General features: G+C 52.8%; 6 protein-coding genes across 6 annotated transcripts; 2 read left to right on the plus strand and 4 right to left on the minus strand.

Moving 5' to 3' along the window:
- Positions 1-2,393: 2,393 nt before the first annotated feature.
- Positions 2,394-4,271, minus strand: PG998_012495 (succinate-semialdehyde dehydrogenase- variant; the record flags this gene model as incomplete). The annotated part of the gene is made up of 2 exons (XM_066879311.1): positions 2,394-4,149; positions 4,210-4,271. The coding sequence occupies 2 exons, from the start codon at positions 4,269-4,271 to the stop codon at positions 2,394-2,396; spliced, it is 1,818 nt and encodes a 605-aa protein (XP_066725695.1).
- Positions 4,272-5,164: 893 nt separating this feature from the next.
- On the minus strand, positions 5,165-9,899 carry PG998_012496 (phospholipid-translocating ATPase; the record flags this gene model as incomplete). The annotated part of the gene is made up of 4 exons (XM_066879312.1): positions 5,165-6,116; positions 6,170-9,354; positions 9,418-9,717; positions 9,768-9,899. 4 exons carry the CDS (start codon positions 9,897-9,899, stop codon positions 5,165-5,167), a joined length of 4,569 nt encoding a protein of 1,522 aa, XP_066725696.1.
- Positions 9,900-14,302: 4,403 nt separating this feature from the next.
- PG998_012497 (uncharacterized protein) lies at positions 14,303-16,325 on the plus strand (the record flags this gene model as incomplete). The annotated part of the gene is made up of 3 exons (XM_066879313.1): positions 14,303-14,412; positions 14,478-15,546; positions 15,627-16,325. 3 exons carry the CDS (start codon positions 14,303-14,305, stop codon positions 16,323-16,325), a joined length of 1,878 nt encoding a protein of 625 aa, XP_066725697.1.
- A 408-nt stretch (positions 16,326-16,733) lies between these two features.
- Positions 16,734-17,705, minus strand: PG998_012498 (H(+)-transporting V1 sector ATPase subunit E; the record flags this gene model as incomplete). Its single annotated transcript, XM_066879314.1, has 3 exons — positions 17,612-17,705; positions 17,008-17,522; positions 16,734-16,884 (listed from the first exon to the last, which is right to left on the minus strand). The coding sequence occupies exons 1-3, from the start codon at positions 17,642-17,644 to the stop codon at positions 16,734-16,736; spliced, it is 699 nt and encodes a 232-aa protein (XP_066725698.1). The 5' UTR covers positions 17,645-17,705.
- A 1,695-nt stretch (positions 17,706-19,400) lies between these two features.
- PG998_012499 (uncharacterized protein) lies at positions 19,401-21,184 on the plus strand (the record flags this gene model as incomplete). The annotated part of the gene is made up of 2 exons (XM_066879315.1): positions 19,401-19,442; positions 19,517-21,184. The coding sequence occupies 2 exons, from the start codon at positions 19,401-19,403 to the stop codon at positions 21,182-21,184; spliced, it is 1,710 nt and encodes a 569-aa protein (XP_066725699.1).
- Positions 21,185-22,000: 816 nt separating this feature from the next.
- Positions 22,001-22,777, minus strand: PG998_012500 (uncharacterized protein; the record flags this gene model as incomplete). The annotated part of the gene is made up of 1 exon (XM_066879316.1): positions 22,001-22,777. The coding sequence occupies one exon, from the start codon at positions 22,775-22,777 to the stop codon at positions 22,001-22,003; it is 777 nt and encodes a 258-aa protein (XP_066725700.1).
- Positions 22,778-23,626: the final 849 nt, after the last annotated feature.

Consider the following 23,626-nt stretch of genomic DNA (forward strand, 5'->3'; position numbering starts at 1 on the left):
CACGAGCGACTCGGCGCCTCCGGCGTCTCTCTTTGTGAACCACGAGAGTCGCCATGAAACTTTGCTGCACTTCCAGCCAGCCTTTTCCCTTGACGGAGGCCACACCAATGTCTACTTCAATTTCGGCTTGGACACAATGAAGCTCTCTCGACATTATTCCCTCGGGATGTGCTTCGGGGTCAATGACCTCCACAAGCTTAGGAGCATAACCATCCCGGAACTGTCTCCGCATCTCCCTTGTTTCGGACATAGAATTGGCCCGAATGATTACAGTAGGAGCCGCATGGTACTGAGCGCCCTGGTTCCTCCCGTTGCCGACGGCACAATCGCTTACTACCCCGAGTTCTACGCCGCCTGGATGCTGTTACGCTGGCACTTCCCGAACCTACGAGTCATCAATTTAGAACCGGTCTCGGATTGCAGACTCCACGACTCAACATTGGCACTCACACCCAGAGGCCTCGCTGAACTCATCAGAGAAGCCACATACCATGATGTGGACAAACAAGTTTGCTTTTCGTGTCTAAACCTCCAGCTGGGGTCCCAACGGTTCCCCCAAATAGGGCTAAACACGCCTTATTTGCAGCAAATCTTTGATGCCTCCGGCATCTTTGGCCCGCCTATCTACAGACAACGGAGGGTTATTATCGGATGCGTAAAGGCGGCGAGTGAAGCACAGAAGGACGAGGAAGTAACGGTAAGCAATTCTCAGTCATGTTCATCCTTCATCTGCTTGTCTCCAAACACGTAGATTCTTGACGTGCTGATGCTGAAAGCTGGGCAGGTGAATTACTGGCGCGTTCGTGGCGCTCGAGAGGAGCGCCAATATGACATCGTTCCTCCTAGCCTGAGACCGGACATGACAGCACATCCAAGTGCTGAGAACGGTCAGAACGGCCAGGACGGCGAAGCCAGGCCTAGACCTACTCGCCCAAGTAACCATGGCCTTGCTCGGCATGAGAGAAAAACCATTGCCAAGTCGCTTGTGCGCTTCTTCGGTCCCCCTACAGTCAATGACCACTTGGCCTTGGAGTTATGAGCGCATTAAGCACCGATCATAGTGATGGTAATAAGAGGAGGAGGAAGAAGAGCCTTTCTCACCTGGTTGATATTCCAATTCATATTAGTTTTCGGTAAGTTACGTCCCCTTCCTGGTTACCTCTTATCCCCCTCTCATGTATCTCTTATCCTTTTCTTATGAGAATTCTATCGAAGTTAACGTTCTTTTGGAATCTAGGCTTTGCGACGATCATGGCTGCCTGAACACTTCGTTGGGCAATTCGGCGTACAAACTTGTCGAGGGCCTGATACAGATTTGCACGACTACGACGAGAATGAGACACGGAAAAATTGCATTCATTCGACAGTCCACTTGAGGACGTACTGGGAACATGTGGCAGGAGACGGTCCCGGATGGGGCTATAGCTATACAGGGGAGAACATGGAACAGACCGAATGGGCCTTTCACGGCCAATGACATTGTTGTCTTTTCTTCCAGACTCTAGTCTCCGTCCTCACTAATACAACCTTGCTATATATAAGACCCCAGGACTCTTTGTCACCCATCCGTACAGTCCTTTCTGATACCACACACTTCTCGTCAGCTGCCTGGTGGGAATGTAGGAGTGGTTGGAGAATGCAACGGGAGGCTAGAGGAGAAAGAAGAGCATGCAATCACCAAAGCTTATCAACCCACTCACCCATCAGGCAGCAAAGCATATTCTTTCCCACGTTTTCCACGTGGGTTCATAAAGCGTAATGGCACTGATTTCCCTTGGCCGGGCTGGTGTAGCCTAGCGGTGGTATTCTTATGTTTATTATACTTACAGGCAGGAGGAGTTCGATTCCCTCTGCGGTCACTTCCATTGATTTCCCTGGACTTCCTGGACTTCCTGGACTTCCTGGCTTGTCCATCTTTGGGCATTCCTTAATTGTGTTTGAATAATTCTTCCTCTCTTTTGTTCTTCCCGTACCGAGATTCAATCAAAGGCCGTTCTTTCATCTGTTTGTTGCTTGTCCATATTGCACTTCCTTCTAAACTGACAAGACGGTTGTATTCAACCTTATCCAACTGATAGTAGTCGCATTATGCACATAATACAACATGACACTGCCCAGATGATTGAACACTACCCGCAGGTGCCATGTATACCAACGAGATATGTGAATGTGAGGGTATTACTTATATATAATATCGTCTATTTCATCTTCCTCTGTACGGCCCCTTTCAATGACTTAGCCCAAGTTACCAGCCAGCATTAACATTAAGTTGGACTGATAACTCTCAGGTAATCTTGTGCACACGCTCATTAAACACCTCTCAGCCGGATCCCGTCGGGAACCCTGTACCTAGAGCTACTAATCAGCCGTCTATTACCACTTGATTCTGACTTTCAACCCCCCATGACAATATCCACCAACCCCTGAATCTTCCCCCGCAGCCCGATGCCGTAGCCGATACCGACGACGCCCTTGGCGAACCGCCAGGCGCTGTCCTGGTCGCGGATGGGGTACTGCGCCGGCGGCGGGATGGCCGTACGAATGCCGAGCCAGCCCCAGCGGTCTTCGCAGACACTCTTGAGGTTGCACAGGCCGCGCAGCCCCTCCTCGCCCGCGAACCGGCCGTACCCGGAGCCACCGACGCCGCCAAAGGGCAGCTGCACGGCGTAGAAGACGGCAAAATCGTTGATGGCGACGCCGCCGGCGCGGACGCCCCGTACGAGCTTCTGGACGACCGAGTCCGAGTCGTGGCCCCAGACCGAGGCGCCCAGGCCGAAGTCGGGCGCGTTGGCGATTTTCAGCAGATCCTCGGCCTTGCCCGAGGGGGAGGGCATAATGGTCATGATGGGGCCGAAGCACTCCTCGTTGGCCAGTAGCATATCCGGGGTGACGTCGACCACCAGCGTGGGCGTGAAGTAGAAGCCCGAGGGGTGGTTTGGGTGGACGTGACGCTTGCCGCCCGCCAGCAGCCGGGCCCCTTTGGCCACGGCATCCTCGACGAGTGCCTCGAGCCGGGAGAAGGAGGCGTCCGAGACCATGGCGCCGACGTCTTTGTCCACGCCCAGTCGGAGCGCCTGGACGCGCGGCTCGAGCATGGACACAAGCTTATCGTAGACGGCTGGTGCGGCGATGATGCGCTCGATACCGATGCAGTTTTGTCCGGCGGCCTGGAAGCTGCCGCGCATGAGCGTGTCGGCGATGCGCTTGAGGTCTCCCTTGGCCGAGTCCGTGATGATAGCGGCGTCCTTGCCGCCCAGCTCGGCGAGCACGGGCGTGAGCGTCTTGGCGGCACTTGCAGCCACATGATGGCAGACCGGCTTGCTTCCAATAAACGTAATGTGCGAGATGCCCGGGTGGCTGGTCAAATGCTCCGCCGCGTTCGGCCAGCATACTACTGTCTGGACCAGCGCGGGGTCTTGCCCGTGTGCGACCAGTGCCCCGCGTACGATGCTGGTGTAGTAGGTGGAAGACCAGCATGTCTGCTCACTGACTTTGACCACAATTCCGTTGCCCGCAAAGATAGCGCTGATGATGGGGCCGATCAGGTTGTGGAACGGATAGTTCCAGCTGACGAGTGCGGCAACGACGCCCATGGGCTCGTACACCACCTTGTTCTTCTTGTACGTCATCAACAGATTGGTAGGCCGTTTCTCCGGCTTCAGCGCCTTCTCTCCATGCTTGATGGTCCATTGCAGCTTCTCTGTTGTGACGAGGATTTCTCCGAGTTGGGCATCCAGCATGGTCTTTCCCGAATCCAGACTGCTGACGCGACATATCTGCTCTTGGTTATCCAGCACGTGTTGTAGGAGGGTCTTCAGGACGGCGCGTCGCTGTGCAAAGGTTGTCTTGGCCCATTTTGCCTGGGCAGCAGCTGCCGCGTCAATGGCACGATCGATTGCGGCCGGGGTCGAGGGGTTGACGAGACCGAGGAGCTGACCGGTGGCTGGCGCGTAGCATCGGACTGCGCTGCTGCCGGAAACCTTAATAGACGGCGATATGAGGATCTCGGGTTCGCCTTCGGGGTATTTGGGCGGCGGGACCGTGTATCGAATGGTGGCACCCGTTTGGGACGTGACGAAGAAGTACAGGATGAAGAGGGCCGTGATAGACCAGACAAAGGGCGCAATCAACTGCCAGACATCCTGGTGACTATGTGTTTTGCTCTTGGGTTAGCAGTACATTCGTTTGAGGCCATGTTTAAAGACGTACGGGAAGCTCTTGACCAAGTTGACCAACTGGGCAGCCCAGTCCTCAAAACCCTCGCTAGCCATGTTGGTGGCTCTCGACCGATGTCTCTGTCCAAGTCTTGGTGGTAGCAAAGGGACAGAATTCACGAAGGGACACTCATAGCAGCGACACCCTGCAACCAATGCCAATTGAACGATCATCGACCTGAGACGCCGAATTCAGGGTCTGGCCGTATGTAGTTTTGTGGCGCGGGGCCCAGGAACATCGAGCTACTACCAATCTACCAATGGTGCCTGTGGCTGAACAAATCAGCTCATCATCATGCCATGACCCTCGTCTCATTCAGATAGACATATAATCCAATAAAACCACCCTCGAACGTTGAGGGCAATGAGAATTCTTGTTTGTTTTTTGGCTTCTACAACTGCTCTGTATTATATATTTACCATTCCCGCCATCACCACATGCACACCCCTTCATCTATCGTGGACGTACATATATATACAAGCCAATGGATGGTCTTCCTCGTTTCGAATCAGCCCCGTCGAGTGTTCTTGTAGTCCAAAGTCAGGGATTTCCCGTGCCCTCTCGAAAAACGCCGTGTCCCATTTGCTCACGTTGGAATCCGTGAATTATCAAAAAGAAGAAGAAGAAGAAAAAACGATAAAAGGGAAAAGGAAACGAAACTGGGTCCTTTCACCAGGACCCCCTCCCGTCAGTCATCTCGTACAGTTGTCTCTTCGCTGTGCCCAATGCCCTTAGAACGCCAATGCCAAAAACGATAAGAAAACAATGGAAGACACCGAGTGGGCCAAGAGAGGCGCAGTAGGTAGTTGGGGAGTCGTTTTGGTTGTAGGAACGGAGAGTAAATAAAATAAGCAAGGTCGTCAAGAGGACTGACTGTCGTGGACCTCATACAAGATCATAGAGGCGTAAATGGATTGGCTGGAGGAACAAAACATCGCAGAAACCCGCTTTATTCGTGTTCTTGGATGTTGTTGTCCTTGTGATGGAAGGCGAAAGGCGACTTAAACGATTTGCCTCTGGTTCTTTTCCTTATTCGGTTGACTATACCGGTGCCTGGTTGTGCAGGGTCTGCGGAGGGGTCGGTCGATTGTGACGATTCATACCGGCCAAGCATGGCCGCCGAAGTAAACTCGTTAGTGGCTTCGTAGCTGGGCCGCACGCGATCCATTGAAGCTCGCATGCGATCGTATGATGGTCTCACCCGGTCTAAAGACGGGCGGATGTTGATCTCCATTGACGCTTGAGAATGTCGTGTGTAGTTCGTGCCATCGCTACCGTTGTGGCTCCGAGCATTATGCGTCGCAGTCGAGTGCACTGTAGGTGGATAGATAGGCCGCCGGTCTTCGTCCACGCTAGGGAAAGGTTGATGGCCCTTCTTAATGGTGGAGTCGGATGAGTGAGACGAGCCAGATTTGACGGGTTCGGCTGCGGCATCCTTCTCGTCGAGATGCTTGAACATCCCCATAGTGGCTTGTTCTCTGATAATATCAACATCGTAGGGGAAGTACACCTTCTGTATCGCCTTGACCGCATATCGCGGGAACAAGCAGATGACGGGAGTAATAAAGAATACCGCCCAAAAGGTCGCTTCTGAATAGACTTGCGGCGCAGCTTGGTAGAAATACGCCGAGAAAGTCCCCGCGGTATACACCCCAGTCCAGAAGAAGATGAACAAGTCGCTAAGGCTGACGCACAGCAACATGATCCAATCCCATCGGTACGTATTGATGAGAATGTACATGTTAATGGTCAGGACTGCAGGATGTGCGACATACGTCCCAAGTCGAAGGCGATCAGACACGTCCAGTCCGTTCGCAGCAACCGACGTGCTGTTGATGATGGTCAGGTAGGGTATGAAGAACACCATTACACTCTGGTAAATGCCGTCCACCATGTACATCCTAGAAAGAAGTTAGCTATGGTGATATACAGTCTTTCGTTAATCGTGACTTACCAGAACTTGGTCTGTGTCCACTCCAAACGCTCGATACCCCGACGGTAAAGTTGGGGGACAGCAAGCGAAATAGTATCGGACACGTCTTGGTCCAGAACCCCCATAAGGATAACGGGCACCGAGGTGAAGAACAGGTTGAACATGAGGATGTAGGTGTAGTCGAAGAGATACGTTATATCAAAGTCCGTGAAGCACTGGTACCAAAAAATGGCAAACGTCCACACCATGTTCTTGTAGAAGAAGTTAGATATGGTCTCCGCCAGACGTCTATAGGACCATCGGCCATGTACTAGGACCAAACGCTGTAGGAAACGGAATTGTCCGATGGCATAGTCCGAGGACATGACGGCCTGGCGACCCTCAACACCAGCGATACCAACGCCAACGTCGGCCTCTTGGATCATGGCCACATCATTGGCACCGTCACCGATAGAGAGGGTCATAACGTCTAAGCCCGTCTTGACCATGCCGACTACCGCTGCCTTTTGGGCAGGACTAACACGACAGCAGAGGACGGATTTGCACTGCTTGCATAAAAGCAGGAACTTCTGCATCAAGGTTTCGTGAAGTACCCATCGCAGCGTGAAGCCGTCGATGATGAGGGCGTGTGTTGCGGCAGGTGCACGGTGGTCTTTCCTTGCCGCAGCAAGATCCGCGTCGCTACCTGTAATATTGAAGGTCTTCAGATGCTTGTCAAGCTCTGCCTCGGCCGTTTGCAGGAATTCCGCTTCAGCGATGGCACCCGTCTCGTCCTCCGGGATCTTCAGTTGAATAAGCTCCATGTCGTTATTGAGAAGGTTGCAGGAGAAACCGATGTTTATGGCGGTTTCGACTTTGTCTCCTGTGAGAACCCAAAGCTTGACACCGGCTTCACCCAGAAGAGCGATAGTGTCGGGTACGCCGTCTTGCAGTCGGTCTTCAATGGCAGTACCGCCAATCAAGTCAAATTCTCGCTCAATCCTGTCCGCAACCTCCTCAAGCTTCTCCTCTCTGTCCTGCAGCGCAGTAGCGGCCTTGTCGTGTTCTTTGCGCCACGCGATATACTCGGATTCCGACAGTACACGCTGCGCAAGACAGAGTGTACGTAAACCCTCTCTGGCAAACATCTCGAGATGCTCAGCAGTAGTTTTTCGAAGTTCTTGTTGCTCGCCTCGCTTGAGTCGCGAATATATGACACTGTCCGCTCCTTTGCAGAACAAGATGATACGTCCATCAGGCATCTTTACAATAGCACTCATTCTCTTTCGACTCGAATTGAACTCGATAGTGTTGAGGATTGAGTAGTGCCTTTCCTCACCCATGACGTTTAGCTTGATGCCATCGGCTGTGGACCCGAGAACAGTAAAACCCATATCTCGAGCCGTGGCTACCAGAGCGGCCTCGTCAGGCGACTGTGCCTTGAACAGCATCTTTGGAGGGTCGCCTGGCACATGTTCGGCGATGACCGTGTGACATAATGCTAGGACAAGCATGAAATGTTCATTGGCCGCTTGCTGTTCCTCGCCGGAAACTCCAGCGAGGTCTTCAACAAAGTCAGGTGCAATGAATGTCACATCCTCCTCGTGAAGGTATGGGTTATCATGGATCTTGCGGAGTCCCGCGATGGCCCGAATCTTCCCTTCGGCGATCTCCTTCCTCACTCTTGCGCCTTCCTTCTCCACGTCGACACCCAAACGTTTCTGCATACCAGCTTGTGCTTCAGTGTATGCTTCTCCGTAGGGTTGGCCGTTGATGGTTGCCTTCTTGAACTCCATGACGTTTTGAGTCAAGGTGCCAGTCTTGTCAGAGAAGATGTATTCGATTTGGCCGACGTCATCCGAAATGTTCCACGACTTGGGGACGCAAGGTTGATCGATCACGTCGTAGTACATACCAACATCGCTATAGATGAAGACTGCCTGCAGCGTTCTGACGATTTCCAAACTAATATAGAGCGAAATAGGCACCAGGTTTTGGAAGACGATGACTGCGGCCCAGAATGTGATAAAACCTGTCAGTCCTGGGGTGCCTCCAATAGAGCCGTAGTCGAAAAAGGCCAAAGACGCATCATCCTTGCCCCAGGCCACGCCGTTGACAAAGGCAGAGATTAGGCACATGACCAAAAGGATGGCGAAATTGCAAATGACGTTGAAGTTGAGTTCCCGAGCGATTCGAGCACGCTTACTTGGCGTTACTCCAGCGTTCATCATAATCTTGGTATCATGCCCAGTAAACACAACGACGCCGAGAATCCATTCGGTGTTCCGGAGGTTGCAACCTCGGAGCAGCATGTTGTCGATCGAAATTGGCTCCGTCATTTCTCTCCCATGGCCATTGATTTCCTGCTCCCACTTGATTGCTCCGTTGTACTTGTACAGGTTCGGCTGCGGAGGCTCGCTTTCAATGCTGAATTGGGCTCTTTCGCAGTCTCGGGCGTGTTTGAGTGAACGGCCGCATCGCAGGGCCTGGCGCACCTTCAAGTTGGTCTCGCCATCCAGGTTCTTCGTTTCCACGTAGCATGCTCCGTCATTGTCAGATGTCGACAAGACAATGATATCAGCAGGAATTTCGTCATCGTTGTACAACCGAACGAAATCACCAACTTGAATGCTCTTCCAAGCGTCTCTGTGGAACCGACCTCCGCCATTGGTAGGCAGCCTGTAGTTGATGAGATCGCCCTTTACTCGTTCAAGTGATTCGTTCTCATTTGAATTAAACGACATGGCCGACGATCGAACAGGATCAGGGACAGGCAGATTGTTTGGCGAAGCGAGAGGAGAAGGGACCGGTGTCATTTGAATATCCTCCTGGGCAGACAAAAACGACGTACGGTGCGAGCTGGGAGAGATTGCCATGGATTCTCTGGGCCCCGTGACGTGGGTATCGATAGACGGACGCGGGTCGGCAATGCCACGCATGGCACTTTCTTGGGGGTTCTTCTTCCATAGCCGTTCAATCGAATGCCAAATGGCACCGAAGAACTTGCTGGATGCCTTCTTGATTTTGCGCCAAGTAGATACCTGATCAGCAGCGACGTTGACATTTTCCCAGCCCACGAGGCGGTGCACCGGAGCGTTGTTCAGTTCGTTGTCCAAGACGGTTCTGCGATAATCCTCGATGGCGTCTTTGATGGCAGTAACAGCAATGATAACAATCAGAGGTACGGCGTTCAATCCGGGATTGGTGCCTCCGAATATGGGGAAGACCTAGGTCGAAAGCAAGTTATTATGACAGCTCGCATTGAACATGATGGGGGTACTGGAACTTACCACCAAGATGACCAGGAACAAGAAGAAGATATTGGCGATGTTATGGAACTGGAACCACAGGTTCTTCGGAATGAAGGATAACGGGGTGTACTTAGCAGTCCGGATCTTGTTTCTCGTATACGTCTGCTTTGGAAGCCCCGTCTCGTCTTTGAATTCGTCTGGCAGAGGCTGGTTGAAAAACAGAGTTCTGCCTTCGCCATCGTCGCTAGAGGTTGAGCTGTGTGCGTCGTCCTGGTTGTTTTCCCCGTCAGGGTCGTTGACGCTTTCCAGCCGGGATCCTTGACTTGTCCCGGATTGCCTCTTTTTTCCGTCGAAGTCGTTCGCTTGTGTATCCGGTCTATGATGGATACCCGCTTCGTTCCGCCGCTCTTGACCGTCAACTTCCTGGTGGCCCATCTCGAACGGTTAGGCGTGATCTCGTCGTCGTCGCCTTCTGTTCCGCGTTTGGACTTGCCATTGGCGCCATCGCCGCCTTTCGCCATGTTTTGAGAATTACGGGCGGCGCCCGACAAACTCGAAATGTTCCGCCAGGGTGGCCTCTGTGGCCTCGACTCTCAGATGCGCGCTCCAGCTGGGTGATTCGTTGCTGTGGTTGGATCTGCGTACGAGCGCTGGATTGGTGGGGATGGAACCGGATGACGGAGAGTTTCACTCGAGCCACAACAGACAGCCCATCCGAAGTCACGACGTCGCGGACAATTCGTTCGTTCGTCTCTTTGGTGGCAGGACTACGCCGGGAAAAGGGATAGTGCTGTCTAAACAGAACCCTTGGAGAGTCGGAAATTTGCAAACTTGCAAACTCCGGCCTGTAGCGACGGTGAGGTGGGATTGGCGGTTTGTTGTGTGGGAAAAAGGGACAAGTTCGGTTTGGAAGGGGGAAATGGCGACAATTGGATTGGGGACTGGGAATAAGGTAAACTGGAGCCTTCGTTTTTCGAGGGTAGGATCGCTAATGTTCTGGTCGGATGGCCCGGGGGGTCTATGGTGGGACCTGGAAAACCAGGTGTGGTGTGAACTCGAGGAAGTACATGCTCTGCCTCCGTCCGAACAACCTGCTGGAAGAAAGCCTGCAGCCTGGCAAAGCCTGCTTATTCCTGAGCCCAACCCAATCGAAACCGGCGGAGAAAGCGTGAGTGGGCGAGTACCGCGTACAGCAGGTACCTAAGATAGCAGCAGAGTCAGGGAGAAAAGAACGCACCCACCCCCTTGGCACTAGGCGATCAGTTGCTGCTGACATTGCCAGTCCGGATTGATTAGCGGTTGGCATGCACTGCGGCGGGAATACCAATACATACCTCGCTGCAATGCAAAGCCAGGCCTAGGTTAGTGCTGGGTTCTTGCGTTTCTAGGACAGACGACGGCATACTTGGCTCCGCTTGCACAGTATCGGCGTACCCAGGTGCCCCAATCTGTTACTGTGGCCAGCACGCCGCACGAAGCCTCTTGTTCATAAGGACTGCCCGGCAATTGTGCTGTCTATTGTATACTGGCCTGTTATACTTGATTCATCTAGTGCATGTTTCCACTCTACGGTTCCTGGCCAAGAGAGCAGATCGCAGGATAGATGGATACTATCGCGACTGGGGAGCTCCCGGCAAGGGAGGGGGTTGTCAGGTATTGATTGCTGTCAGAATCAATGCGCGCTCCTCTCATGCCCATCTCTCTCCCATCCGCCGACTTGGCCGACCGAACACAGTCCCGACAGGCTGCTGGTATGATTCTTACTGGCTGTCCTACATGAATTCCTTTCCTTCTTTGTTCTGTACTACAAGTAAGAAGGACGACTAGCTTCGGGGCTGAATGCAAACCGCGCAAAGCCAGCCCACCTAGATCTCACTGTACCTAAGATACAAATCCTTGTTATTAGATTAGGTGTCCCTTTTTTCCCTCCTACCGCCTACCAACAACCTCAGACAGCTTGGTAAGCAGAAAAGTAAGCCAATGTACACTGACTGGGAGAGGTACAAGGCGCAGTCTCCGTCATCAATCCATCCCCCTTGACCCTCGATTCTCATGCTACTTGTTACCACTCATCCATTTTGCTAATTGTATATGTAGTTGTATTTTCCAATCAATCGATATTTTCCATAGACGAGGGCCCGGGTTGATTGGTACATGCGACACACAGCTGGATTCGGAGGTTCCTTATTTACTTCCCTCGGGATTTCGTTGGGATCCGTCCGGTCTTCTGGGCCTCTAAACCCGAACCCAGTGTCTGGGTCCATCCTTGATGACGGGGTTTCCAAACAACTGGTACCATTTATGAACGATGATTGAACAAATAAATGTAGACAGCAAGACTCATATTGATGCATGCATTATTCTGATTTGGCAATAGGTTATCAATGCAGGGGGCAGGCTGTCTTGATATGGTCACTCTCGAACAAGACAGAAGGGGGATTCATTTCTTCCTGCTGGTATGTTTCGCCCTGAACTCGGAGAATGCGAAAGCATATCGGCGTTACTTAGGGGCTAAATCGGACAACTGTACACACACCTTACACCCTTTCCTTGGTCCAACCTAGCTTGTTACACGTTGTCTCTCCTGCCAGAGTCTGAAAATGTGGCTACATTCTAAAACCAACAGGGCTATTTGATGGTCGTGTTTAACTGCATCCTTCTGGCACGGCGAATATATGACGCGCCAAGGCTGCCAATCCGTACAGGCGGCGAAGGGCCAAGGCACGTACCTGACTCCAAGAGAAAACCCCTTTGACCTTTGGGGGCGGACTGAATTAGAGGCAATCTGCTTATGTATCTGCCTTCCCGCTACAGTCATGGTGAGTGCACCAGTATGCATGATGGTGGGATTGCTTACTGTTTCATACATAATCTTCAATCGTGTATAAAGTCTATACGGAGTACAGCGGTCAGGAATGCCGTGCGATATATAAGTGGCCTGGCAACGAGAAACGGTCACAGCCATGTGCAACATTATTCGCCAGCACCAATCGCGCTGTCGCGTTCCAACCTCCAGACCGATCCGTGGCGCCTGACCTACACAAGTCAGGTTGGCACTGTGTGGTAACCATCTAGATATAGCCGTATGCGTCAACCGACTGCAGTGGGGTGCCCCCTCGGGGTCTCACTAAAGACCGTCGCAGCGTCGTTAAATGCGATGCCGCGGCCTCACCTACATTTTTCTCCACCAGGACGAGCAGTTTTAGAAATCCGGCCGCAAGTCGCGAAGTAGGCAAGCTCTACTGGAATCTTCATACGTACTCCCGGCTGCCGAATAGACCAAGAATTCTTTCCAGCGGGCGGTGAAGTGGCCAGAGAGAGGGAAAGCCGACTTGGCACGAGAAATAAGCATATCTGGCGCCGTGCTCCTTCTTACATACAATACGCTACACGTAAGACTGCACGGCCACTGTAACACACGAAGATCACATCACATCATGTACGGGGCGTGTGGGTGGGAGGTGGCTCATCGCGTCTCTGGTCGCTCGCAGGCCTGGTCAGGCATTTGCGGAAGTAGTCCCACTCGGCAGGAATCTCTTAAATTAGATCCTCCGTTGTACACGTACGTTGACAACTTGGCACCTCTAGCCCTGCCAAACAACACTGCGCGCTGTTTTACTCTGCGGTTGATCTTATTCGGCCTACCCAGGCCGGCCATAGCACATGCCAATTCGCAACAAGCTAGATGGGCCTGGTGGCATCATGGGCCGCGACAAAAGGGTTCAAACCACTACCACCTCTGCTAGTTGCGGGAGAAATGCTCTTCACGGGAGATCCGGGAAGATGGGTGCTCCCCAGCTCGCAGGTTGCATGGGATGTCCTAGCTACCCAGATGGATCTCGGCGCGTCGGGCATGGGTTTTATGCCCAAGTTCAGATCATACAGCCGATGCTTGTTACATGAATACTGTACACGTACATATATTCTACCTCAAGATATGAAATCCTGGACGTATTTCCAACTGTTTCGCTGTACGCCCTGCCGTCTGTGCGACTACTAAGTAGAACTAGATGGTGGGATCAGACAGGAAACTGCTCTGCTTGGTCACACGGTTTTAGGAGATCAAGCCGCGATGCCGCGGGAGAAGCCGTGTGGTATGTCGCGTCAAAATCTCACGGATCTAATATCGCTTGACAGGACCCTTTTAATTGACGTTTTCTCCCTGTGTCCAATAATTCAAAGACCTTGGCAACTACCACATGTGGGCGAGACTGTTAAGCGACAGGGCTTACCTGAAGTGGTCCGGTGAGAGGTGATCTGACAACAGGTTGGATCTATTATACATTATATAAGGATGCTTCCCCTTGATCGGTAGCAGAGGAGATGCCTAAAGCGCTTGGTATAATTTCCAAGGTCCGAAGACAAGAAAAGAACTCCATGCATTTCACCCGCACGTCCCTGTTTATAGGCTCAAAAGAATCGAAATGCCAAGTATTCGAGATGATCCATTACTTGTACATGCATTGACGAAAGGGGGCTGTTTCCACTGCTTCTCTCAAGGTGCCTTGCATGCATGTACCTATAATCTGGGGTGCCAACAAGCTTAGGTTAGGTACCGAGAATTCTCCCTAGGCCACTACATATCCAAGTCCCGCCCGGAATAATGCCAAGCGCGTGTAGTGGTGCATACGTCGAGAGTCGAAAAACAGATTGTACAGATTAAAGAACAATGTGGTAAAATAGCGAAAACAGTCGATAGCTCCAGCGTCAAGCCCGTGTAGCAATATTCAAGAGCAGGTGTTTGTTTTTCATTGGCAGTTGACCGCTATCATGTGACTTTCGTGGTCAACGAACACGAGAAGTCGCGATAGGCGGTTAGCCCCACGCGCGTTCGTCTTCATATCTATCTTCAATTATCTGGCTCAGCCAGTTGGTAAGAAAAGACGCACGACGGGCGTACTGTCCGCTCGTATATCTTAGCAATATGAACTCAAGTAAGGATATCCGCGGATTCTTTGCCAAAAAACCTCCTACTGCGAAATCGGGAACCACTACACCAACGAGAACGAAGGCAATGCCGGTGCAGCCCACTTCGTCCTCTCCCAATATCCCATCCTCGCCCATCACCCCCCAGCGTGCCCAGACTAAAGCCCCCTTAGTCGCGATGATGTAATTCGAGGCTCTGATGATGAGGATGAGGATTCGGACGACTCTCTCGAGTCTCTGTCCGAGATTGCGGGACGCCAAAGAAACCCAGGTCCGTCCGCCTTGGCTACAGCAACACCTCAGGCCAAGCGGATCGCATCTGGCAGTTCTCGCGCTGCTCCTGTCTCGCAAGCGCAGCCCAAAAAACACAAATTCGACCTCAAGGCTCTGATCAAACATGCACAGGAGGATTTTGCCGTGGATGAAAGTGCTAGGAGAGCCGAGGCACTGCTGAAGCTGGATGCTGCCAACAACAAGAAGGAGACCCAAGTACTTGACAAGGGCAAAGATGAATCTCACTCTACGGCCATGCGTGAGGCGGCGAAGGATCTTCTCCGCGGTGATGAGGAAGGAACGAAGGGCGACAAGCTGGTCAGGGCTATGAATCGGACAGCTGGGGACGCTTCGCAGCCTCATTACTACTTCTTTGAATTCGAGGAGCCTTCACGCGATGCCCGCAAGACCCCGTTCCCTAAGCTGGCGGCGAAAAGCCAATGGAGCTTTCTTGCTGATTCATCAACAAGGGACGAGACTTTCGTTCGCGGCCTGCCTACTGCTCTCGCCTCCAAGGGAAAGGAGTTACCGGAAGAGCTATACCAGTGGATATTGGATGAGGTTTGCTTAGAGAAGAACATGCAGTTACGTATGCAGTACTGCAACTTGATAACGCTTTGTCCCGCAAACACGCGTCGGCTCGTCGATGTCAAGCGTCTTCGACAGATACTGGAGCGCATCGGAAGCCGCAAATTCCTCAAGGAGAACAGCAAATGGCATCTGTCACCCGCCATGGAGCAGCCGTACGGGGAAAGAAATTGGTCACCAGTTTCCACGTTCTTAAAACTACTTGAGCGAATGGCGCCTGATCTAGCCCCTGAGACTATGATAGGTGCTATCCAGATCCTCATACGCATGAGCCTCGACCCTATCGTCAGCAAAGATATTCGGATACGTATTGATCACTTTTCGACGACCGAGGCTCTCGTTTCAGCACTACCTGGAACAGATGGGCAATGGAATGATTGCGTAAGTCAATCGTGTCTTGAATCGACTTGTTCAGTTTCTAACAGTTTCTAGTGCACCCAGATTGGCTCCTATCTCTATAGTGGCGTGGAAAAGACACTGCACCGTCAGACCGCCATATCCCTCCTCCCCCGTCCACACCCAGGTTATGCGAGCTCCGTCGCCGGCTCGCAGCTGCATCCCTCTTCCAACAACCAGGGCTGGGTTCTTCACACCCTGACTATGCACTGTCACGGAAAGATATTCTCGCACGCCTGGACGCGCCCGACTTCCGCGTGTCACACGAGACAGACTACGAAGAGCTTCATGCCAATGTCAAGCTCCTGGACGTGATCATAGATGATGGGTCGTTTTTACGCAGCGGCTCCAACCCCACCCACAACTCCACGCCAACTACGCCAGCCAACCCGGCGGGAACGCTGAAAAAGCCCCTGCCTTCTGCGGTGAGCATCAGCAGCAGCAACACCTCGGGGATTTCGGCGGAAGAGTTTGACAAGTTCATCGACATGCTGAACCGAAAACTTAAATTTATGCATGACACCATCAGTGACAACAGCCTCGTATCTCGCAAGGAGGCCAAGGCGGCTATCGATACTGTCGGAAAGCGGCTGGCGCACACCGTACGCACTCGGCCACCACCCAAGACTAATATTGTCGACGACTTGATTGGCCAGACCAAAAGGGACGAAGAAGCTGGGAAGCCCAAACAAAGGGAATTCATGAAGAGATGGGCCTTACAGAAGAAAAACGACGTTGTTGGTAACGACGACAGTGATCTCTGAAAGGAGAGCAGTAACAAATGGCCAGCGCTTGTATCTTATTTATTGTGATGATACGCGGGAAGTGGACGAGGGAGGTGGTTTGTCACGATGCTTACTGCGGCACTGTTACAGGTCACATAGGGGTTCCTATACGCTACGATGTAGAACATTGACTGATGTTAACGATATATGCCCCCATCCGACGTTGCTACCACGGCGTGGAGCTTGGGAACAAAAGCAGCTCGTTTCGATCGCATTCAAACATACATTCTTCGCCACCTCAAAGTCTCTGCCCCTTGTTGTCTTTGGCTATACTCTGTACAAGCTCAGTAATCTCTTTAGCTCTTCCACATGTCCAACTTGGCGCGACGTGTAGCTGACTAGTGATATATTCAAGGGCGTTGTCAAGCTCGTCGTTCGGTTACCTCCTTAATCAAAGAACTTGCGGTTGGGGTTCGGGCCGAACAACGTCTTCCTCACAGCCGGGAGGGCAGCCGTCTGCAATAATTGCAAACGCTCCTCAAATGTGTTGTTGATAGTAATCTTTCCTTTGCCGCCAACGATAATCAAACCTCCTGCACTATAGTTATAATACATTGTCAGTGGTCATTCTTCTCGATCGCATCATGGTAATAACAGCCAGCAGCTGTAGGGGTACTGTAGTGCAAGTAGGCCTGAAAGGAGGCAGATGTATATAACTCACCTCTCATCAGGCAGGGGCTCCGACTCGTCGATGGTGACCTTGACGTCCTTGCCCGTGTTGTCCTTGTACTCCTTCTGGGCGACCTCGATGGCCTTCTTGACGACGCCGTAGTCCTTGGGGCGAGCGCGGGCCTGGACGTCGGGCTCGACGAGGGCGTAGAGACCCTCGAGCAGGAGGTTCTTGAGGACGTCACGGTACTTGGCCTCGCCCTTGACGGCGTCAGCCTGGGGCAGCTTCTTGAGGGCGCTATCGAAGATGTCGTCGAGCAGCTCCTGTCGGGCGCCCAGGACCTTGAGGCGGGTCTTGTTGGCGACGGTGGAGCGCGTGATCTGCTGCGAGAGCGAGGCCTGCTTGAACTTCTTGGCGTAGGTCGCGTCGATGGCGTCGGTCTCCTCGCGCACCAGCTTCGACTTCTCGATGGAGAACTCTTCGTTGGCCTTGATCTCGATCTCCCGCGCCTTCTCGAGGGCCTCCTGCTTGATGAAGGCCGTCATCTTGCGGAGCTCCTGGCCGACCTAATGCAAACACGAGAGGCTCGAATCAGTCTTCTTGAACTATACATGACGGCATCTAATTCACTACTTTCGGCCGAGTGCTGGCTTACCTGGTCGTCGGACATGCCGTGGACTTGCGACATCTTGACGGCTTTCGGGTTTGGATGAGGGACTTCGGGGAGGTTACAGGTTGCAGTGGCGGGAGGCAAGTAGAATTGTACAAGGAGAGAGAGAAGGCAGGATGCAGTAAGCTAGGCGGAAGACCTGCTCACGCAAATTGTCGAGTGGAGAATATAATACAGCTCAGGGAAGCTCGCCTCGGGGAAAGCTATTATCTCGAAGTCGGCTATGGAGTTTGGAGGAGGATATGGCGTATGTAGTTGTCGTAGGTTGGAGGTTCCGTTGCAGTGGTGGGTCCGAGTTCAGTGCCGCCTGGGATGCCTTGGAGCTGGCTGGCTGGACTCAGAGGGTACCCAAGCTTGGCCTGCCAAATAGCGTCACGGCCCCCAGACCTCGATTGCTAGTCAGCTGCTGGCTGCTTAGGCTCTATGGCCGCTGTTCCTCCCCCATCATCCATGAGCTACGAGGTGCTTCAAGATAAATGGCCAAGCCACGATGATTATCTAGATTGAGCCACACCGCCATAACGATACTAACGATACTAACGCAAATGTATTCTGTCTCAGCTTGGGTGAGTTGAGAGACACCGATAACAGAGCGTCTCGCTCGTGCCCAACTAACACCATATCCGTCCAGCAGAGTCGGTTCATTTCATTGATCTACAATCGGCATAGCCATGTGTTCGCCGCGTCGCTTGATCCGTCAAAGTGCTTTGTTTCTGTTTGGCCGGAATGTTGGCTCATGTGGACCCTGCTACAGCAATGCAGTGCAGTGTGCAGTGTGCAGTGTGCAGTGCTGGTGACATGAACGAGCATGAGTATCGCCCCCCAAGCTTTTGTTAATCTCTGATCGCTTGCAATTGCACCCGGTATGGCTGCATGGCTGCATGGCTGCATGGAGGTATGGAGGTATGGGGCATCGGTAGCGGTAGCGGCAGCGGTAGCGCTTGGTTATTATAAACCCCCAGCGGCCCAATGTGTTTCAATCAATGCCGGAGTCAGGAGTGGTGAGTGGGAAGAAAAGAACCCACGACGGACAACAACACATGCATACGTACATCCTCATGGGCCCCTCGAGAAGATCAACTGGGCGTGTCAGGACACATCCATCCGCCCCCTACCCCAACACTAACGTAGCCCTGAGATATCCCTTTGTCGCCGTCGATGATACAGTCGAGCCCGTGCCTTTCGGCGGTCGCTACAGCATTCCCAGATTGCCATTTTCCTCCCCATGCTAGACTCGGCATTTACCATTGATCAATCCATCTGCTGCCCCATGATCTTGGAAGACAGCTGTGAAGTTGTTGAAACCCTACCAAATCTAGGCGCCGGGACAGGCACCTCCCCAAACAACCACCACTACCGTTCGACAGACAGGCCATCCCACGCCGCCATTTTGGGTAGGACCCTGGTCCAGCTGCAGCGTCATCGCCCACACCGCACTCGTCACCCATCATCATCATTTGATCGCTCTTTTGTCTTGAACCACAACATTCGTTACTGCATACACTACCTGACCGACGTTGTGCGACAAGGCGCGACACCCGCGCCCCTCGATTACTTAAGTAAAAAAAAACCCCCCCTGTGACTACCACGACTCGACCGGCGCGCTCCGGAGGCTCAAGGCTGGCTATACATTGAGTTGCGACAACTACAACAAGCACACAACGACCGTGGCCCGACCAAAGACGAGATCATCACCTCAATGCGAGGCCGAGTTTACTTTTCATCTGCGACCTTCGCCAGATGATCTAAGAAATCCGACAAAACACTGCTGCAAATGGGGTCGCTGGGCGGTTTGTCCCCCCGGGGGAGCATTGCGGTAGGTTTGCCAGCTCCCGCCCCCAGCTGAAAACAGGAAGCACAGCCTCTAACCCGCATCTCTGCGCCCAACAGATTGGAGTCATAGTTGGTTTACTCTCGACGAGTGTCCAGTCGCTCGGATTGACCCTGCAGCGCAAATCGCACATCCTCGAGGACGAGAAGGGGCCGCACGATGTTCGCCGGCCGCCGCACCGGAGGCGCCGATGGCAGCTGGGCATGGGCATGTTCGTCATCTCCAATATCCTAGGAAGTAGTATCCAGATATCGACGTTGCCACTTCCCGTATTATCGACGTTACAGGCAGCCGGACTCGTCTTCAACTCGATATGCGCCACGATAATCTTGAGCGAGCCGTTCACAAGATGGAGTTTGTGGGGTACTTTGCTGGTCTCTGCGGGCGCCGTGCTGATAGGAATCTTTGGCGCCATCCCCTCCCCGGCGCATAGTCTGAAAGAGCTCATGGTTCTCATGGGTCGGTGGCAGTTTATACTCTGGATGGCGTTTCAGATCGTCCTGGTCCTGTGCATTGCAGTGGCCGTTGATGGCATCAGTTACTTGACCTCTCTGGCGCAAAACGCACGGTTTCGCTTTGCGCGAGGACTCGCATACGGATGTATAAGCGGCATCTTATCTGCCCATTCGCTATTATTCGCCAAGTCGGCTGTCGAACTTATTCTGCGAACTATATCGGACGGCGATAATCAGTTTGTATACTGGCAGTCTTGGATGATTGTGCTGGGTTTGATCACCCTGGCCCTAACCCAGCTGTACTACCTTCATCGAGGTCTGAAACTTATTTCGACTTCGGTCTTATATCCCTTTGTCTTTTGCATTTACAACATCATCGCTATCCTAGACGGTCTTATCTATTTCGACCAAACCAACCTGATTACACCGCTGCAAGGCGGTCTTATCACTCTCGGTACGGCCATTCTCCTATCGGGAGTGCTCGCGCTCTCCTGGCGTCTCAGTGACGAGCAACACTCGCCTGCTAGCGTTGGACAAAGTACCTTGGCGCCAGGGCTTGGCCTTGTGGAGGACACGGAGGGCGAGGAGGAATCCCTTATCGATTCAGATGCCTTCAGCGGCGACGAAAACGAAGCCGCAGTTCCCGCTACCTACGATACCTTTGGACCCGTGGCGGCGGCGGAGACGACGCCATTAACCGCCGGCCTTAGGCCCAAGGCACGTTGGACCAACCGTGCCGACATTTGGGATGAGCTCGAAGATCAGGGTGCGTATCCGAGCTCACCCAGGAGTGCCCGGCGTTCTGTAACCATACCGACCGGCGCGGACGAGACTACTGCGTTACTCGGCGGCGGTGGCGCTAGTAGACACCTTTCGAACGCATCGATGGGCTCCATGTCGAGTGTTGATCCATCAAATTTGGAGGCCGGACTCGGCCAAAGGCGGGCGTTCAGGCGGAGGCGGAGGTCCACCGGGTTCCCTGGATTCAGCGCTCGGCGGCGTGACCGTAGTAAAAGCACGGCCAACATTCAGGAAGCGCTTGGTGGGATCTGGAAACTGAAATGGTTTAAGGGCCGTCCCAGGGCTGCCAGTAGCCAAAGCGCCATAGAGCATTCCGAGTCATCTGCGAGCAACAGTAACTCACAAAGGCCGCCACTCGCGGTCGTGTATAAAGATGATGATGAAGCGGCGGTCGGGAATGTGACAACACAGCAGCAACCAAGCATACAGAGCGGCAGCGGCGGCATAGATCCCGCTGGGCCCAGCAGGTAGCTCTCCCCGAATTGAAGATGCCGTACAGTTCGTTCCCAAGACATAATTTGGATTAGGGCCGGGCCGGAGTATTCTGGGGGCAAATACACAATTATTGGATTATATAGGGCATGAGCGCAGGGGCTGAAATGGAAAGACCGGCATGCCTTTTTCATATAGCGTTTATCGATACCGCATAGAATCTGTACATCTGACCGGTTTTTTCTTTCTGTAATGGCCGCAGGGGTTACACTTTGAAAAGTGTCGAGATCTTGGATGCGTTGACCTTACCGAGCCTTTGGCCCTTATGTGAGGAAATAATTACACCTGACAAAGGGCTGAGACTTGGACCGTCTGATTCCTTGCCAGTAGCTTGACTCCGACAACATAATGTTTACTTGCTCTTCTTCCATCCACCTCCAAAATGCACTTTTGCCAATACATGAATCGATGATGATGTCTATAGAGTTACTTAGGTGTTTTATCACTTCCTTCTGAAGTACTACCTAAGCCACGTTCATTCACGCGCCCGCAATGAAACCAAGCTGATTCAAGCCCCAAACACCGTGAAGCCACGTGCATCGGATATACTGTATGTACATTTATTCGCTCGTCTCTAGTCATTCGTGCGCATATGAAACATAAGGGGTTCTTTATCCGATTTGCCTCCAGAGACGAACCATGGAGGAACACTGTTGGGCTCACCCGGATAGGAGCATAATACCTACAAGGCATGGTAGAGCAAAACTAAATAAGTATATAGATTTTAATATCACCATATTGAAATCACAGTTCCATCCTTTTCGGGCAGCGGCCTTTGGAGTTTCCCCAAGCCATCTACATCATGCCCTGGGCCTTCATCGCCTCGATAAGCGCATCCATATCCCCGACGTCGACGACCTGATCCCAGTCCTTCTGTTGTTGCTGACTTAACCTCCAGTGCTGCTCGGCGCACCGTGCGGGCGCCATCGTATCGTCGTCCTCCCGCACGAACCCGTTGATGTCGAGCCTCGCGACGTGCACGCCCTTGGGGCCGTACATATGCTCCAGCGACTTCAACAAGTTCGCCTGGGCCGCCTTCTGCATCGAGAGGCTGAAGAGCTGCGGAATGGGCTTGTAGTTGATGCCGCTGCCGCTTAGCAAGAAGCTCGGGCGGCAAAGAGCCTTTTCTTCTTCTCCTCCTTTTTGTGACGCTAGCTCGGCCAAGTAGGGCATCGCCCAGGCTGCGGCGACGTAGAGGCCGACGCCGTTCAACTTGAAATCGTCCAGTAGCTCGTCGGGCACGAATGCGCCGAACTGCGAGGGGCCCACGCGCGCCGCGTTGTAGACGACGACCTCGGGTGGGCCGAGGGCGGCGTGGACCGCCTCGAGAGCCGTCCGGAGCGCCGCGTGGTCCGACGCATCCACCGGGAACGTCTCTACGGATTGCACCTCGCTAGCTACCAACGTGCGAACTTTGATGGCGCTTTCCTCTAGACGCTCGGCGTTGCGGGAGAGTAACGCCACGGAGAAGCCCTTGGAGGCGAAAAGCGAAGCCGTGGCGATGCCGATGCCTGGGCCGGAGCCGATGAGAACAAGGAGTCGCCTCCTGGCAGAAGTAGAAGAGGATTCCATTGGTGCTGCTGAAACGCAAGCAGATCTGATAGGTAGAAAAAGTATGATGATAGGGAAGCAACGGGTAGGCGAGATAGTAACAAAAAGATGCTTACTTTCGAAGTACTACCCGCAGCTTATGTACTTAAGGGACGCCAGAGACATGGGAAGAGACTACTTATAAGGTAACCCCGAACCATCTTACTGCCTTCGTCGGAAAGTATATGTCCAGCTCGTACAGTTGGCTTGACTGTATATCTCCTTACGTCAATATCATGTATCAACCCCCCTGCCAGCAGCAAGGAATCCGATTGAAAAACGACTTGCCAGCTTACAGCTTACGACATGCCGCATAACCACTGTGTGCCCTGTTAAAAAACAGCTGGGGTCCCCCTAAATATATAGTTTGCTGAGCTCAGCAGGGCTTCAGGATGTACAGCTCGTATAGTGACGCTTACTTCCGGAAAGTGTTATATCCCCTTGAGTACGACAAGGGCGTGCTTGTGTCCTGTAGTTCCTAGTAAGCATGACTGCCTAAGAGCTTACATGTACAGCCAACAGACTAGCCGGAACCCACCGGTAGCATGGCTTCGGAGCCACGAAGAAACCAAGCGAGGGAGTTCCTTGTCATATCAGAAAACAACAAAGTGGGCAGGCGTAACTTGGTATGATGTCCATGTGAACCACAAGTCGGGCAAAAGCACCTTCTCTCCGTGGACAGGCGAGGCCATCACATACGCATGGAGAATTACAGTTACTTTTAGTCATTATTGTTATATTGCAAGCTGGGAGTCCTCAACTATCAGCGCGTTATCTGGTATTCGTAATACTCGTACATCTTTCTCCGACAACCGCAACTTTATACACGGG

This window comes from Apiospora kogelbergensis (assembly GCF_038363985.1).
Source record: "Apiospora kogelbergensis strain CBS 113332 chromosome Unknown utg000008l_segment0_segment0, whole genome shotgun sequence".
In the NCBI taxonomy this organism is placed as follows: domain Eukaryota; kingdom Fungi; phylum Ascomycota; class Sordariomycetes; order Amphisphaeriales; family Apiosporaceae; genus Apiospora; species Apiospora kogelbergensis.